The 15,419-nt window shown below is 48.5% G+C and overlaps 1 protein-coding gene across 3 annotated transcripts; it reads right to left on the bottom strand.

The window, feature by feature from the left end:
- On the bottom strand, positions 1-14,680 carry PANK2 (pantothenate kinase 2). Of its 3 annotated transcripts, none has more exons than XM_021535761.2 (7): positions 14,410-14,680; positions 6,379-6,731; positions 5,000-5,253; positions 3,889-4,065; positions 3,526-3,649; positions 1,858-1,983; positions 1-1,077 (listed from the first exon to the last, which is right to left on the bottom strand). In XM_021535761.2, the coding sequence occupies exons 1-7, from the start codon at positions 14,618-14,620 to the stop codon at positions 1,027-1,029; spliced, it is 1,296 nt and encodes a 431-aa protein (XP_021391436.1). In that variant the 5' UTR covers positions 14,621-14,680; the 3' UTR covers positions 1-1,026. The 3 variants fall into 3 exon arrangements, with proteins under 3 accessions (XP_021391436.1, XP_021391437.2, XP_021391439.1); XM_021535762.3 differs by lacking the exon at positions 14,410-14,680 and adding an exon at positions 11,548-13,533; XM_021535764.2 differs by lacking the exon at positions 14,410-14,680 and having other exon boundaries at positions 6,522-6,627.
- Between the last annotated feature and the right edge of the window lie 739 nt (positions 14,681-15,419).

Below are 15,419 nucleotides of genomic sequence, written 5' to 3'. Positions count from 1 at the left end.
TTGCTTTTAGAGAGCGTTTATTGAGCGTGCAGGATCCATTGCAACCCCCCCATCCCCAGGATGCAACTTCCACGGGGGCTCCACACTGCAGTATCCTGCTCTCAGGCTGTGTGGCAGCATGCACAGGGAAAAGAGGGAGTAGAGCATGCATGGAAAGGGGAGAATTCCCCCAAAACGACAGGAGTGCAGCCATTAAAAATGTAACATGGAGTATTACAGAGATCCAAGTGCGACTGAAGGAAGTGTCTCTTTGGTGGAGTTCGGTAAGAGAGAGAAAACCCCAGACAAACAAACAACAAATATCTCTATTCCACCCTCAAATTTAGATCTCAAGGCTGGAGGCTGACTGACACCATCCCAAAGGGTGCTGAGGAGTGCAGGAGAGCTGGAGGCTGAAATGGGACTCACCCTGAGGCACAACCTGTGCTGTGCCTTCCATGCCTAGGACAGAGACAAGGACACGTGGAACAGGGATCAATAAAGCCTGGCTGACAGCACAGCTGTGTCCCAGTGTGGATCCAGGGGGCCACATGGAGTCAGTCACACACACCAGGGCTGTGCTGATGCTCTTCTCCTTTCCCAGACCGTTTTCCAGCACATGGAGAACCTCTGATTGTGAACACAGAACTGAACTGGGCACTTGGCACTCCAAGGGATCCCAGTGGAAGGAGCAGAGTGCCCCCGCCCTGTTTTGTCACCGTCATTAAACACAGAGTAAAACTAAAAAAATTGCCCTAAAAAGGGCAATTCCATGTGACTGAAATGCCCCACTGACCTTCCCAGACACCCCCATGTCCAGCCAGTGTATTCCAATCACATCCTTTGGGACAGACCTGCGCTGTAATCCCAGATGGATTTCAACTCTTGCAGACACCCATCCCGACGCTGTCCCCACGGGCCACCACAGTGGGACGGTCTCAGTGGGGGCTGTGACACGAACCACGGGCTCAGTGACCCCCAAACCACGGGCTCGGTGGCCCAGGGAGTGCCCTGAATCCAAAGGTCCAACACAGATCCTGCACGGAGTCAGGCTGAGTCCAGGAGTCCCAGGAGAGCGCCGACTGCGCCGAAGTAACCCTGGGGAGCAGATGGGGACATCGGTGAAAACCCAGGGGCACTCACCTGACACAGGAACAAAAGGACCTTCAGGATACCCAGTGCCACCCCTGCCACGGGCAGGGACACCTCCCACCAGCCCAGGTGGCTCCAAGCCCTGTCCAGCCTGGCCTTGGACACTCCCAGGGATCCAGGGACAGACACAGCTTCTCTGGGAAATCTATTCCAGAACCTCATCACCCTCAAAGGAAAAAATTCCTTCCCAATATCCCATCAAATCCTGCCCTCTGGCAGTGGGAAGACATTCCCTGTGTCCTGTCACTCCAGGCTCTTGTCCAAGTCCCTCTCCAGCTCTATTGGAGCTGCTTTAGGCAGTGGAAAGTCTCCCTGGAGCCCTCCTTTCTCCAGGCTATTGAAACACACGGTGTAGTTTTAACAACATATAAAGGAGAGGGGAAAGATACAACTACAGGGTTCATGATAAAATAGCAAATAAAAATAAAACAAAATAACGATAAAATAAAAATGAAATTAAATTAAAATAAAAATTAAAAATAAAATGTTTAAAATAAAATTAAAAATAAAATAAAAAATCAAAAATAAAATCAAAAATAAAATAAAAATTTAAAAATAAAATTAAATTAAATTAAAAAATAAAATAAAATAAAATAAAGCTGTGGCTGTAGTAGCAAAGCCCTGAGCTCCTGTACTGCGTGCACCCAACAGCTCCACATGGCTGTTTCCAGAGTGCTCCAAGGATTTGTATTTTGCCATGAGACAAATTTTAAAAAGGAACATTACCTCATGTTCCAAGAAAAGTGCTTTTAGCTGTCCCTTTGACCAGTAGTCCAGGGCGTAGGCCAGGAGCCTCATGGAGATGGTGTTGATCCGAAGGAAGTTGCCCACGAACACCACACGGTTGATGTTCTGCCAAGTGTTAAGGGAAGGAAAAAAAAATGAGTATTAAGGTTAAATTCTATTTTCTGCTTGCAGTGATAAAAACGCCACGTGGGGAAGGGTCTGGAGCAGCTGAGGGAGCTGGGAAGGGGCTCAGCCTGGAGCAAAGGAGGCTCAGGGGGGACCTTGTGGCTCTGCTCAGCTCCTGACAGGAGGGGACAGCCGGGGGGTCGGGCTCTGCTCCAGGGAACAGGGACAGGAGGAGAGGGAACAGCCTCAGGCTGGGCCAGGGGAGGTTTGGATTGGATATTTAGGAAAATTTCTTCTTGGAAAGGGTTGTCCAGCCCTAGCACAGTTGCCCAGGGTGAATCCCCATCCTGGAGGGATTTAGAAGCCATGTGGATCTGGCACTTTGGGACATGGTCAGTGGTGGCCTTGGCAACACTGGGGGAATGGTTGGACTGGATGGTCTTAGAGGAGTTCACCAACCTAAATGGCTCTGAAATTCTATGAATTAAGTTCCTGCTGAAAGCCTCTGGCAGAATGTGCAGAACACCACACACAATTCCATCAGAAAGAAGGATCAGGCCATTTTAAGCTACCCTCTTCCTCAGACACCTCCAGAAATTCCCAGGCCAAACTACAGCCTTTCTACCTCAGGAATTTGGAGAGAATAGCTGATTTTCCTATAAAATCCTCATCCTACCTGGGAACACTGATCATGAAGTGCCACCTGCCTCCCCTCCTCTCAGCTCTGGCGTTTGATTCATTATGAAATAGCTGAGTGACTCTACTGTTAAACTGGGGTGGGGGGAACTAATTAGGAGTCCATAACCAACACAATTTTTTAAGAAAGAAAAAGACCAACCCAGTAGTGATTATTCTGGATTTAAACCAGACCTCCAGCCTTACTTTTCCATTTCAAAATAGTTCTGATCCAAGCTCTGAAGCTTTCTTGTTCTCCAATACAAAAATAATTGAGTTCCTCCTCTTTCTGAAGAATCAGATCAAGTCTTACCTGCCCCTGCACTCGTATCCTTCTGTGGATTTTCCTTCCCTCCCCACATTGATTAACACTTCCCCTGAATTATTCAGGATCCTCTTTTCATTCAGCTGAGCTCCAGAGCAAGGAATTAGCAGATATATTTATGAGCAAGGCCGTTCAGGACATGTCTTGCCTCATTTTGGCTGCAGAGCCAGAGGAGTCAGGAGGATGCTGGATTCCATCAGCCCATCCCGTGGAAGCAGGCTCAGGATGGAGTGCAGAGCATGTCTCTGCTCTTTCATAGCCCTGTACAATGCTGCTTGACATGAATGCAACAAGGCAGCACTGTAAAGAAGCTGAAAGCACAAAGATGCAGCAAAGGCCGTGGCAGTGCTGGGGCTTGGCCAAGAAATCCAGAGCAACTCGTAAAAACAGCACAGGAGAAGATACCCAAACTCTACACCCTCTATCCCTCCTCTCCCACTGCTTCCCAAAGCTGCTCCCAGAGAGAGGCACGTTCCTCAAGCAGGCAGCAGCACACAGGTGATGTTTCAGGCAGGGAGCAAGGGAAGAGATTCCCAAAATACCTCGTTAAGGGCACACATCCGTGCTATGGAGCCGATGTTGTTGGTGATGGTGATTAAAGTGGCCCTGGCCAGGTCCTCCTTGCTGACAGATTCCCTCTTCTCCTTGCTCATCATATTTCCAAAGCTGTAAAGACAGATTTGGGGTTAAAAGTCCCACCAGAATTCCAGGAGAAAATGGGGACAGCTAATTTAACCAAAGTGATTCATCTTGAAGGACTGATTTCTAACTTCAAAAAGCACTGCAGTGCATAACTTAGATCTCTTAGGAATGGTTGCTCTCCAAAGGCACCTACATCCAGTTTTTCATCCTTGCAGCATCTCCAGGGGAAACACAACCCAAATGAGACCCAGGCAGGGCATTACCTGGATGCCACAGCCCAGCCTGGCAGCCCGAAGCGCTCGTAGTCTCCTCCATAGATGTCCCTCACCAGTTTGTCCACCTTGGTGCTGTCCCCGTGGGATGCCATCTCCAGGGCCTCCTCGAACGTGGAGCAGCCCGTCAGAAGGCAGCAGAGACCAAAGAAGGTTCCCCCTCCAAGGCTGCAAGTAAAGCAAAATGAAAATGAAAGCTCAGATTGTTCAATTCTGCATCCCAGTTAGCTGAAGTCACCCCATTCCTGACCTCTTTTTTAGGGAAAACCATCTTGGAAAGGCAGCATTTCCTTCAAGTCTGTTTCTCTCACGTGCCCTACAGGCTGTAAGGAATCCCTCACAGCCTTCTGCACAGGCCACCCTCTGAAATGAGACCTCGATTTTTTTATGTTACACTGTCCACTTTCTTCCCAGCATCCAGAAATATTAATCTTAAAATAAATGTTAGTCCTGAGGGATAACTGGAGTGTCAGGGCAGAGATATCCAAAAGTTGGGGGGAAAACCCTGTCTTGTTCACTTTACAGGGCACAGATGCTACCAATAACGTCTTGTAAGAGTAAGAAATGTACTGAGGGAATTTAAAATTACTATCATTATCATTACTACTATTACGTCTTGGGGAATCCAGGAAAGCTTAAAGCCACAGAACTCTATGGTTTTGCCAGGACACAAACCCACATCTTTAAGATGGGCAATAATGGGGGAATGACTGCTATTCCATTATCCCTTCCACCAAAATCTAGCAACTTTTAGAAGCCAGAATGGAAATCTTGACTTCTTGGATCAATGCTAAGAGTTGTTAAGAACCCCAAATTACATGATCTCATAAAAGAAATAAATAAAGCCCTTAAATTCCTGCAGCAGAGCAACTGAAAAACCAGCTTTGATGGAGACTGGCTGCTGTAAAGACACTAAACCATAAAATCCAGATCCTCTTTTCCAAGAGGAATCTTTTTTGGCAGGAAGTAACTGCAGTAAGAGCAGGAGCTTGGTCATTCCCCTCACCACCTTTATTGCACCTTGTCCCTGAAAAAGCCATTTACAAAGCAGGAATGTGCTCCAAACTCTAAAATCCAAGTCCCTTTACCCCGCAGCGCTCACCTGGTGCCTGTTACCCGTTTATAGTTGTCTTTGGAATAGACAGCCAAAATGCTGACCCCTGAGCCAATGTTCACCAAGAGGAGAGGATAGGGATTCTCCAGGTTGAAAGGGAGCTTCTGGCACCTCTCAGCATCCGTGGGGTTCTCAAAATAGTAACACTCCGAGTGTCCATTGAAGCCCACGGAGTCGATGTACAGCACTCCTTTAACAAGGCAATCCAGCTCATCGAGCTTACAAAGCTCAAGGTCACCCATCTGGTGGGAAGGAAAAAAGAGGAATATTGAAGATTAGCCAGGGATTTGAAGTATTTATGCTCAGGGCTGGAAAAATGCATTCACTGCCAGCTCAATCCAGCTATGTCCCTGCTCCCTGCAGAGGATGAGGGAGAATGGATCACAGGAGAGCACAGGGACTTCTAAGTACAGCAGCCCTCAGGTGAGGAACAGGGGAAAACATTCTGGATCTACAGATGGACACTGAGAAAATTCCAGCAACTCACACACCTGATTTAGGCCCTGATGCTGAGGCACTGGTGTGAAAAATGAGGAGGGACTTGCAATGTTTGAGCAAAATATCCCACAAAATCCATCCAAAGGAGCATCAAAAAAAAGCTAGGAAGTTATAAAATTGTTTTCCTCTCGTGTCACTGCCGTCACTACACAAAATTGGATATTAGGAAAAACTTAACAGAAATGGTTGTGTTGCCCAGGACAGTGGTAGAATCTCCATCCCTGGAGGGGTTTAAAAGCCATGTGGATGTGGCACTTGGGGACATGGGTCAGTGGTGGCCTTGGCAGTGCTGGGGCAATGGTTGGATTGGATGATCTTAGAGGGTTTTCACCCTTAATGATTCTCTAAAAGCCTCTTCATTTGCATTTTTCCAAGCCCTGACTGAAACAATATTTATCACACATTTTTCACCTTGAAGAATGATCCCACTTAGAATGAAGCCACATGATGATGACTAAGCCCAACTATGAACTTCCTGACAGTTACATTTAACAACAAATATGCCTGAACCTCAACCAGCTCATTCACACAGGTGTTAGAAATGAAACCAGGTGAGCAAAGGAAGAAAATAAAGCAGGAAAATGAGTAAAAAAACAAACAAAAAACCCTGAGATTAGCATAAGAAGAGATTAAAAACAGAGAGGAAGATGTGTAAGAAAGATCATTATTGAACAATTCTAGAGTTACATTCAGTGCAGGAAGTGCTTTAATTTGGAGACTCCACATGCCAAGTTTAACTGGAGTTAGAGACAGCACCAAAACGAAGATTTAGAGAAATTTTAGAGCGTGCAGAGTAAAGTTTCCAGTTTTAAGCTTTCAAAGAAACATCACTACCAGATCCTAATGGTATAGAAGCCAAAAATGCCTACTGTGCGAAAGTCCTGCTCAAATTTGTACGCTCCACCTCCCGTGGCACATAAGGTAGTATGGAGGCTCGAGAAATGCTTTTCGCTTCCCATTTGGATAAAAGCAGGCATGTCATGAGTAGGAAAGCGTATAAAGTGCAGATTGCCTTTACGTCCACACAGGGTAAGGTCCTTGAGCTCAAGGTGCACATCCCGAATGCCTGTGGAGCCATAGGCTACGTTTGATGTCAGGTATTTGCGGATGCTTTTGAGGTTTTCCACTTCTTCCTCTTCCTCTTCGGCCGTGATGTCCTTGGGTTCAAAATAAACCAGTTTGACCAAGGTGCCTCCGATGTCCAAGCCAAACCAGGGAAAGACTGGAGAGAGAAGACAAGAGAAAATGAGACAGGGTGTGGCACAGCCATAGCATGAGCACCTTTGAACTTGATGGTCTTTAAGGTCCCTTCCCACCTATGTGATTCCACTGAAAACAGTTTTCATTTAATTAATTAATGCAGTTCTCTAGGGACCCGTGTGATCTCTCCATTTTCAGGAATCCTGTCTTTCACAAGAGACTCCTCCAACAGGAGCTCAGCTCCTCAGAGATCCCTTGTGTTTGAATATTTGCTGTACAACACTCGAACACTTGACATCCCTCCCCACAGGTCTGACAGCTTCCACAGCCCTGCCAGATCCTGCTGCAGGTTTAATCCTCAGCTATTCCTTTTCCCATGTTCTGAACCAGAGCCAGAGCCACGGATAACACCAGTGTTTTTACATCAAAGGGATGTACAAACCTTCCCTAATTACAACACAGAGCTGAGGTAGACAAGCAATCTAAGATGCCGCAGGGAGACAAAAACAAATGTCTAATTGGATTATTTTATTAGTCAAATTCCCCCATGGTACAAAATATGCATTAGTGTCAGGCCCAGCAACATTTACAGCTGTGTTAGATAATGAGCTTCCTGGAAAAGATCAAGAGAAACCCCTGATCTGATGGAATCTGCGATTAGAGCTGGGAACTGGAACAGATTAATATCACTATTAATGAGCTAAAGGAGAGGCTAATGAGATGCACAGGATCCAGAGCAAAGGGAAAAATGTAGCCACATCTTAGGGCATATGGGAGCAGCATTCAATCCTTATGGTAGTTTCCAGAAGGAAAAAAAGAGCTCTTAGAAAATAAACCCAAATAATGGAATCATAAACATTGGAAAAGACCTCCACAATCCCAACCATTAACCCAGCACTGCCAAGGCAGCATTGATCCATCCAAGTGCCACATCCACAAGTTGTTACATCCATCCTGGGATGGAGACTCCAACGCTGCCCTGGGCAGCCTATTCCAATGCTTGACCACTCTTTTGGGGTGGAAATTTTCCTAAATGTCCAATTTAAACCTCCCCTGGCCCAGCCTGAGGCCATTCCCTCTCCTCCTGTCCCTGTTCCCTGGAGCAGAGCCCGACCCCCCGGCTGTCCCCTCCTGTCAGGAGCTGTGCAGAGCCACAAGGTCCCTCCTGAGCCTCCTTTGCTCCAGGCTCAGCCCCTTCCCAGCTCCCTCAGCTGCTCCTGGGGCTCCAGACTTTTCCCCAGCTCTGTTCCCTTCTCTGGACACATTCCAGCATAGATGTTACCAACATTACTTTGGAAAACAGGATCTTGGGTTTTAGTAAAATTCCTTATCTGCAAACAGATAAGGGTGGAACATGGAGAAGCCCTCATTCCTCTCCCTTTAGTGCAAGAATCCCTCGTGCCAGGCTCTTCAAGGAACAAACTTTGCACATGCAGGAGAAGATTGCAGCAGCTTGACAAGTCAGAGGACACATTTTCTCCTAGGCAGATTTATCTGGTAGCTGTACAGGCCCTTCCAAAGCTTTCCAGCTCCCAGGAGCTGCTGGCACCAGCAGCTCCCCACAGTATTTTTAATCCACCAAGTTATTTTTATGTATTTCCATAGAGGCCACCCCCAACCATCACCAAAGAAATTTTGAAAGAAGATGCAAACTCTATTTTCGGAGACACATCCAAACCCCAATCACACTCTCCATTTTGGAGGCATTTACTTCAAACAAGAAGAGACACAAAAATAACTTTTCATGAATGAGAGGGAAAGGAATCTGAATGGCAGCACAACAGAGGGAGGGAGCGGAAGCAATCCAAAGACTTTACACAGGCAGAGAGTGGTAAGACAAAGGGAAAAGGTTTTAAACTAAAAGGAGCATTTACATATTAGGAAGAAATTCATCTCTGTGAGGATGGTGAGGCCCTGGCACAGAGAAGCTGCCCCTGGATCTCTGCAAGTGCCCAAGGCCAGGCTGGATGGGGCTTGGAGTGCCCTGGGATAGTGGGAGGTGTTCCTGTATCCAAGACAGGGGGACTGGAAGCAGATGGTCTTTAAGGTCCCTTCCCACCCAAACAATTCCATGATTCTGTGATTTCTGGAATGCATTTGTTCCTGTCAGAACATGCCATTTGATTTCTGCATTCTGAAGTCCACTGGGTTTTTTTTTAAAGCATCCCCACCATCAGATTTAGACAACAATCTTCCTCCACACTCTTTCTGCCAGGCTACACAGGGCTAAAAATGGGGAGAGAGCAGAGGCTGGGGACTCAGAGATGGCCTCACTGATGTGCAGCAGGAAAGACAAATATCCAAAACCACTGTGCTCTGAAGCCACAAGCCTGAAAATGCCACAGGGGCTGCTCCATCACAGGCCAACAGGCTCCCACCTCCGAGCACTCAGCTGGTAGCACATGCACAGCTTCAGTAAAATAACATATTTGTTTTGAAGTTGGTAGTGAAGCTCACAAATTCCTACACTCAGCGACACAAACCTTCCAGATTTCAGGGCAAACACCAACTGGGTCCACCAGTTTAGGCAGCTTTCCTGGTCCTAAAAAGCAGAGTAGCTCCTTGGAAATTTCATCCCAAAGCCAGTACCACCAAGACCTTTGATTTTTTATTATACATAAATTTAGTTTTTATTTGGGCAGAACATTTAGGCATGGAGTTAAACCACACCAGTTATCTGTCTTACCAGGAACAGGAAAACAGGAATGATGCCAGCAGAGCTTGGAGTCAGTGCAGGCCAGGCTGGGCTCAAGGGTCACTACCACCACTCAGCACTGGCCCTAAAAAGAAAATCCAACCCCTTGAGGTGGGACACAACTTCCGAGCAGAGCTGGCTCACACCTCCCAGTGGCACCAGCTGGAAAGGCTCCACACGGAGCAGCTGGTGCTCCCCATCTGCCAGCAGCTCGGCTCTACCTTCCCTAAGTCACCAGGGATAAACTCAAAGAGACAGACTATTAAGGTAATTATCTTACTCAAATGATTGTTAATTATGGAGGCCTCATTATATACATCCCAACCACAGGTTAAGAATCCAAGGAAGAAGTGTGCGAGCTCAAAATTAAGTACTTCTTTCCCAGGCTGTGAAGGATTCCCTATGCAGTAACACCTGTTGGAGAACTCAATCCATTACAGGGACAAAACTTCCCTATAAACCCATTTTTGTAGGAAAGGGGAATGGCACACAAACAAGAGGAAGAAACTATACCAAAGACAAGAAGAACTGGGGATTTTTCCCTGAGACTTACGGGAACATGCAGGGCAGCAACAGCTCCTCCATGTCTGAGAACTAGAAAAATCCAAAGGAGGGAGGAGGAAGCTCTCCTGGATCAACGCCATCACCATCTGCCACCAAGATTTTCTCCTGAAACACTGATTTTTTTTTTTTTTTCCCCAGCAGATGAAAGCCATCCAGAGATGGATTTCTCCCTTTTAAGCCTCTGAAGCAATTTTTCCAAGAGAGCTGCTGCAGATCTCCAGGAGCAGCAGGAGAACTGCTGGCATTCGGGAGCTCTCTGGGCATCCCCGAGGGTGAATTTGCTCAGTCAGAAGGTTCTGCTGGAACAACCAGACAGCAGCAGGAGATGCAAACTCTGCCTCTCATCACCTCCTCCCTGCTGCTACTTGGAGCTCTCTGTGAGGGGAGAGCCTCACCGGTCTCCTTTCCAAGCTCTCACCAGCTGCAGACCAACAGGAAGGATGGCAACGATGGACCTCTGGGCTCTCCTCCTGCCCAGCACCTTCTGGGAAGTGTTTAGTTGTTTGGGTATTTCCAGGAAAGGCAGGAAATCCTCACCTCTCAGCTCCAAACCTCCTGCAATCTGTCTCTTTACAGAAACTCTGTGCTTTTTTGGAGGATGAAGACCATGAAGCTCATTCTCGGTGAGCTGGGCAGAGAAGCTGTGGCTGCCTCATTCCTGCAGTGTCCAAGGCCAGGCTGGGACAACTTGTACTGATGGAAGGTGTCCCTGCCCTTGGCAGGGGGTGGAATAAGATGGTCTTGAAGGTCCCTCCCAACCCAAACCATTGGCCTGACAAAGTTTTGCTTTCCTTGAGCAATTTTAAAAGCAGCTCTCTCCATATATTTTCATATAGACAGCTCTTTGTCTTAAAAACAAACCTTGTTCTCAGGAGCAGATCTATGGATATGCAGCATCAAACAAAAGACTTGTCTGCCAACAAAGTTAGAGGCTCACAGGTCTGACTAAACAATCCCAGAAAAGTTCCAGGATACTTTTTGTGCCCACAGCAAGGGCTGCCACCCTCCCTTCAAATCCCTTTTGCAGTCAGACTGTAAGATCTTCAGGACAATAAAAAGAAATTGCCTTTATCTGATATGTAAATTACTTCATAAAACTGGACACTGTGCAAATAAAAAAGCCCTCAACAGACTTATTCTGAAAGCTGTAGAACTGTCAAGATGAAAGAGGTGATATAATTAAAGATCTCCATGGTGGATTTTCATCACAAAACAAGCAGCTCGAGTTGTATTTCAGAGTGATCCTTAACTTCTGAGCCTATTATATCAGGAGCTAAACAGATTAGTCTGATGATTTAGTTCAAAGTGTGACAGCACCTCTAGGCTTACTCTGAAATATTCAACATTATATTTTAATAGTGTTACACCATGCTAGAAATTTTACAGCTGAGAAAAAAATGCAACTCATTAGCATTTAATATAAAGTGACACTAAGTCTACATCTCCTCCCATCCCTAAAAACAGGTTCTGATAGGAATTCATATTTCATGCACCATTCCAAAACAGAAAAGGGTATTTAAACATCAAAGCTTAAATTTTGTACTACCAAAGAGGTGACAAAACAGCATTTTATTCTTACCTTTTCTTGGATAGTTTGTAAATTGAAAATTTAAAGTCCTCTGTCCATTATGTATTTGCATGATCCTGACAGAAGATACATGAACTTCCAAAAAAGGCATCAGTTGAAGAGAAACAGTATTTTCTCGGGGAACAAACAAACAAGCTACAGAAGGGAAAAGCACATTTTGCTCACTAGGAAAATAACCTAAATTCACCAGTGTGTTGAATACCCCAAGATTTCAGGATGAGCAGGGAGAGAGTGGAGGAAGGGGGAAAGGGGGAAAGTTGATGAACTGAAACACTGATCTCTTTCTCTTATAAAAAAGATTCATTAAAAAAACATTCCCCTACTCATTATGACCATCATCAGGTTTCTGCCTGGCACTTCACCCTGCCCACAGCCACAGCTCCCTTAAGAACCATGGAGGGAATATCCTCATTACTCATCTGGAGTCTTCCCAGTCCAATGTTTAAGTATGGATTTCAATAGTGACACTGATAATTCAGTACCAGGAGGGAATTTTCCTGTATTGTTCCTGAAACTGATTAAGTTTTTGTGTATGACATGTCTGCCTGCACTAATAACCCTGTCAGACTCCCCTTCCCAATGAACACTCCAAAGCTGCAACAATCTCTGTTTTCAGGGACATTTCTCAGTCCCTTCTGACAGCAACAGTGTCCTTCACTTCTCCCTCTGCAGCAAAGCCCCTCGAGGGCACCAGGAAACATTCCACAGAATCATTCAGGCTGGAAAAGACCTCCAAGATCAATCCCAAGTGTTAACACAGCACTGGCATCTTCACACCTAATCCAAGTCCCCAAGCACCACTTCCACATGAATTTCGAACAGGAAATTCAAATTTCCAGGGAATTTAAAAGCCCAAGGTGCATGAAGGCACACAGCTGGCATTTTGGGTGCAGAGTTTATTTCAGATCTATCCCAAATCCAATCCTCTTCCCTGCTTTCTGCAGTGACTGTACATTACAGGCTCAGAGGGCTGAGGAGGAAGGAGGATCACGAGGATGCCAAAATCCTTTCATTCCTGGGGAAGTGGGGCTCATCTGCCAGGGCATCTGCCAGCACAGCCAGGCAAGACAAGCCTCAAGGTCACCCAGCTCCTTTGCCACATGCCAGCAGCAGACAAGTGGGAGCTAAAGTAGGACATTTTGGACCCCACATCCATTAAGTGCTTTCCTTTCATTTCAGCTTGAGTCTTCCTTAAAGTGGGATAGAGCATTTTAACTCCAAAACATGACTGATTGTGACATCAGGCATTGTCCCTGCTAAGGGACACACTTGCTCCAGCACACTTCTCTTCCACTTATCACAAGATTAATTTAGGAAAGTCAGACTACATTGTAATCCCAAATCCCACCACGCTGACTTTCCAGACTCGATCCAAACCCTTTTTTGAAATCCCTGTTTTCCTTTAAGTATCCCATGCCACTCTCAGCAACCAACTTGAATCCACATTTTCCAGAGAAGACACAGAAACTGCCGAGCAAGGCAGAGGAGAATTATCACCTAATGCAGAGCTCCGAGTCCTCCCTCATTTTCATACCAGAGATCTCATTCATGTCCCTGCAGCCTTTTAACAAGTCTCTAATTAACAGCCTCACAGTCCTCTATTCCTATTTTTCACATTAAGGGCAGAAGGGAAGCTGCCATTTTCACCAGCAACCAAAAAAAAAAAGAGCAGGAACACTTAAAACTTCCCATAAATATGGTACCAGCAGTGTCTCAGCACTGCCAGGCACAGCCGAGGTGCAGCAGAATCCTGATCCCTGTTTTCAGCCCAGATTCCTCACTCACACCTTTTTTAACAGCTGTGCAGGTACCAAAGAATTGCACCGAGGCTAATTCATTTTCAGGGTATGGCAATTTCCTTCCAGGGGGAAGGACTCCAGCAGAAGTCAAGGAATAATCCCTCAGTTATTCCTCAAATATGGCTGAAGTCAGGGACAGCCACGGCACCTGCACAGCAGCTCCTGCTGCTCCCAAAATGAAGGCTGCCATCCATTTTGCTGTTTCCAGTAGGACATTTACAAACATGGTTCTAGGGATTTTTTTTTCCCTTAGAAAGCCTGGTTTGATCTGTATCCAGCTCCTGCCAAACCTGTTGGGTTTTTCCCTCCCAAAATTTAAACTATCCCTTTTGCTCTCTCATTGCTTTGCTTTCACAGTTACCAGTCCAGCCTCACAACCTCAACCCTCATCCCTCCATCTGTCCTGCTGTACCCTTTTCCTCATCTTCTGTCACCAGGTGCCTTCCCATCCAAGGTCCCCAATTCAGGAACCTCAGCATCTGCCACAGCCCCATGTCCTGCCCCACCAGGTAGATGTCACTTCACCCTAAACCTCCTAGAGCTCTCGGAGTTCAGCCCAACCTGCCGAGCCCATGTCCCTGTCCCACCGTGCAGTCCCCAAACTAGCCATGCTGTGCCCACGCCACCACCCCATAGTGCAGTTCCCAAGCGATGACGCTGGACAATTATCACCAACCGTGTCCCTCCGTGCTGTCCCCACACCGGCCATGCTGGACAAGTCACCACCGCCCTGTGTCCTTATCGTGTTCCAGACCGCCACGCTGTGCCCATGCCATCGCCCCACCGTGTCGCCCCCAGCCTGCCCACGCTGTACAACCCCTGCCCACCGTGTCCCCGCCGTGCCCATCTCAGCCCCCCGGCGCTGTCGCAGTGTCCCCATCCCTCCCCGGTGTCGCCCCCGGCCCCACCTCCCCAGACCACGCCCCGAAGCCCCGCCCACCGAAGCCCCGCCCACTCCGCTCATTACCATAAGTCCCGCCCATCCTCCGAGACCCCCCCGCTTCTCTCTCTCCCCCCGCTTCTCTCGCTGCCGCTCCCGCTCCCCCGCACTCACGCGGGCGATTCTTGCGGACCGAGTCCCGCCGCTGCCGGCTCACCGACCCGCCGCGTTCGCGGGGCTGCGGAGCCGCCGCGCCGTCCGCGCCCGCCGCGCCGCCGCTGCTCCGCCGCCGCAGCTGGGAGGGCCCGGCGTCCGCGCCGCCGCCCCGCCGCCGCGGCTTCTTCTCGTCCTCCGCGCCATCGCCGCAGCTGCGCGGCGGCTCCATCGGCAGCGCGGCCCGGCCCCATGGGCCGCCCGGCCCCGCTCCGGCCCCGCTCAGCCGCCACCGCCGCAGCCACCGCCCCCGGCGCGCCTGCGTCGCACGGCCCCGCGGGGCGGGACACCCCGTGAGGCGGCCGCCAATCCGCGCCCCCCGCGGCGCAGAGCGACAGGAGGATGCGCCAATGGGAGGGCGGTAGTGCTCGGCAGCGGGGAGCCGGGCCCGCCTCCTGCTCTCGGCCGCGTAGAGTGACAAGAGCGGCTGGCCAATCGGAAGCGTGCGCCTGGGTGAGGCGGGTCGATATGCGGCAGCTCTGGCCTATGGGCTTCCTCTGCGGCAAGATTGACAAGGCAAATGCCCAATGACCGAGAGAGTTGTCCGGGTGGGGCGGGAAAAGGCGCGGTGATTGACAGCCGGGTAACTATGGCAACTCGGGGGGGCGAAGGGAAGAACCGCAGTAGGCTCAGCTGGGCAGGGTCGCGCGGTGGGGTTATTTTAATCTGATTTGCATATGCAGATAACGATGTATATTGACGTGGGGCGGGTCTGCCACCCACTATGGCGGGCCTGAATGGACCTTAAAGACCGCCTCGTTCCACCCCCTGCCATGAGCAGGGGCACCTTCCACTAGCCCAGGGTGCTCCAGCCCCATCCAGCCTGGCCTTGGGCACTTCCCGGGATCCAGGGGCAGCCACAGCTTCTCCGGGCACCCTGTGCCAGGGTCTCACCACATTCACAAGGAAGAAGTTCCTCCGAAGATCTTAAAATCCTCAGTTCTCCTTTACATCCCGACATAATTCTAGTG

Source organism: Lonchura striata, chromosome 4, assembly GCF_046129695.1.
Source record: "Lonchura striata isolate bLonStr1 chromosome 4, bLonStr1.mat, whole genome shotgun sequence".
In the NCBI taxonomy this organism is placed as follows: domain Eukaryota; kingdom Metazoa; phylum Chordata; class Aves; order Passeriformes; family Estrildidae; genus Lonchura; species Lonchura striata.
The sequence above is the reverse complement of the archived record's forward strand: the minus strand, read 5'-3'. Positions and strand labels throughout refer to the sequence as shown.

Excerpts from the sequence above, each read along its gene's own strand:
- PANK2 (XM_021535761.2), bottom strand. The coding sequence starts at position 14,620 with ATGGAGCCGCCGCGCAGCTGCGGCGATGGCGCGGAGGACGAGAAGAAG. Across the intron at positions 5,254-6,378 it reads TTGAGCAGGACTTTCGCACA|ATGGGTGACCTTGAGCTTTG; the intron begins GTAGGCATTTTT and ends CCTTCCCACCAG. Across the intron at positions 3,650-3,888 it reads GGCTGGGCTGTGGCATCCAG|CTTTGGAAATATGATGAGCA; the intron begins GTAATGCCCTGC and ends CTGTCTTTACAG.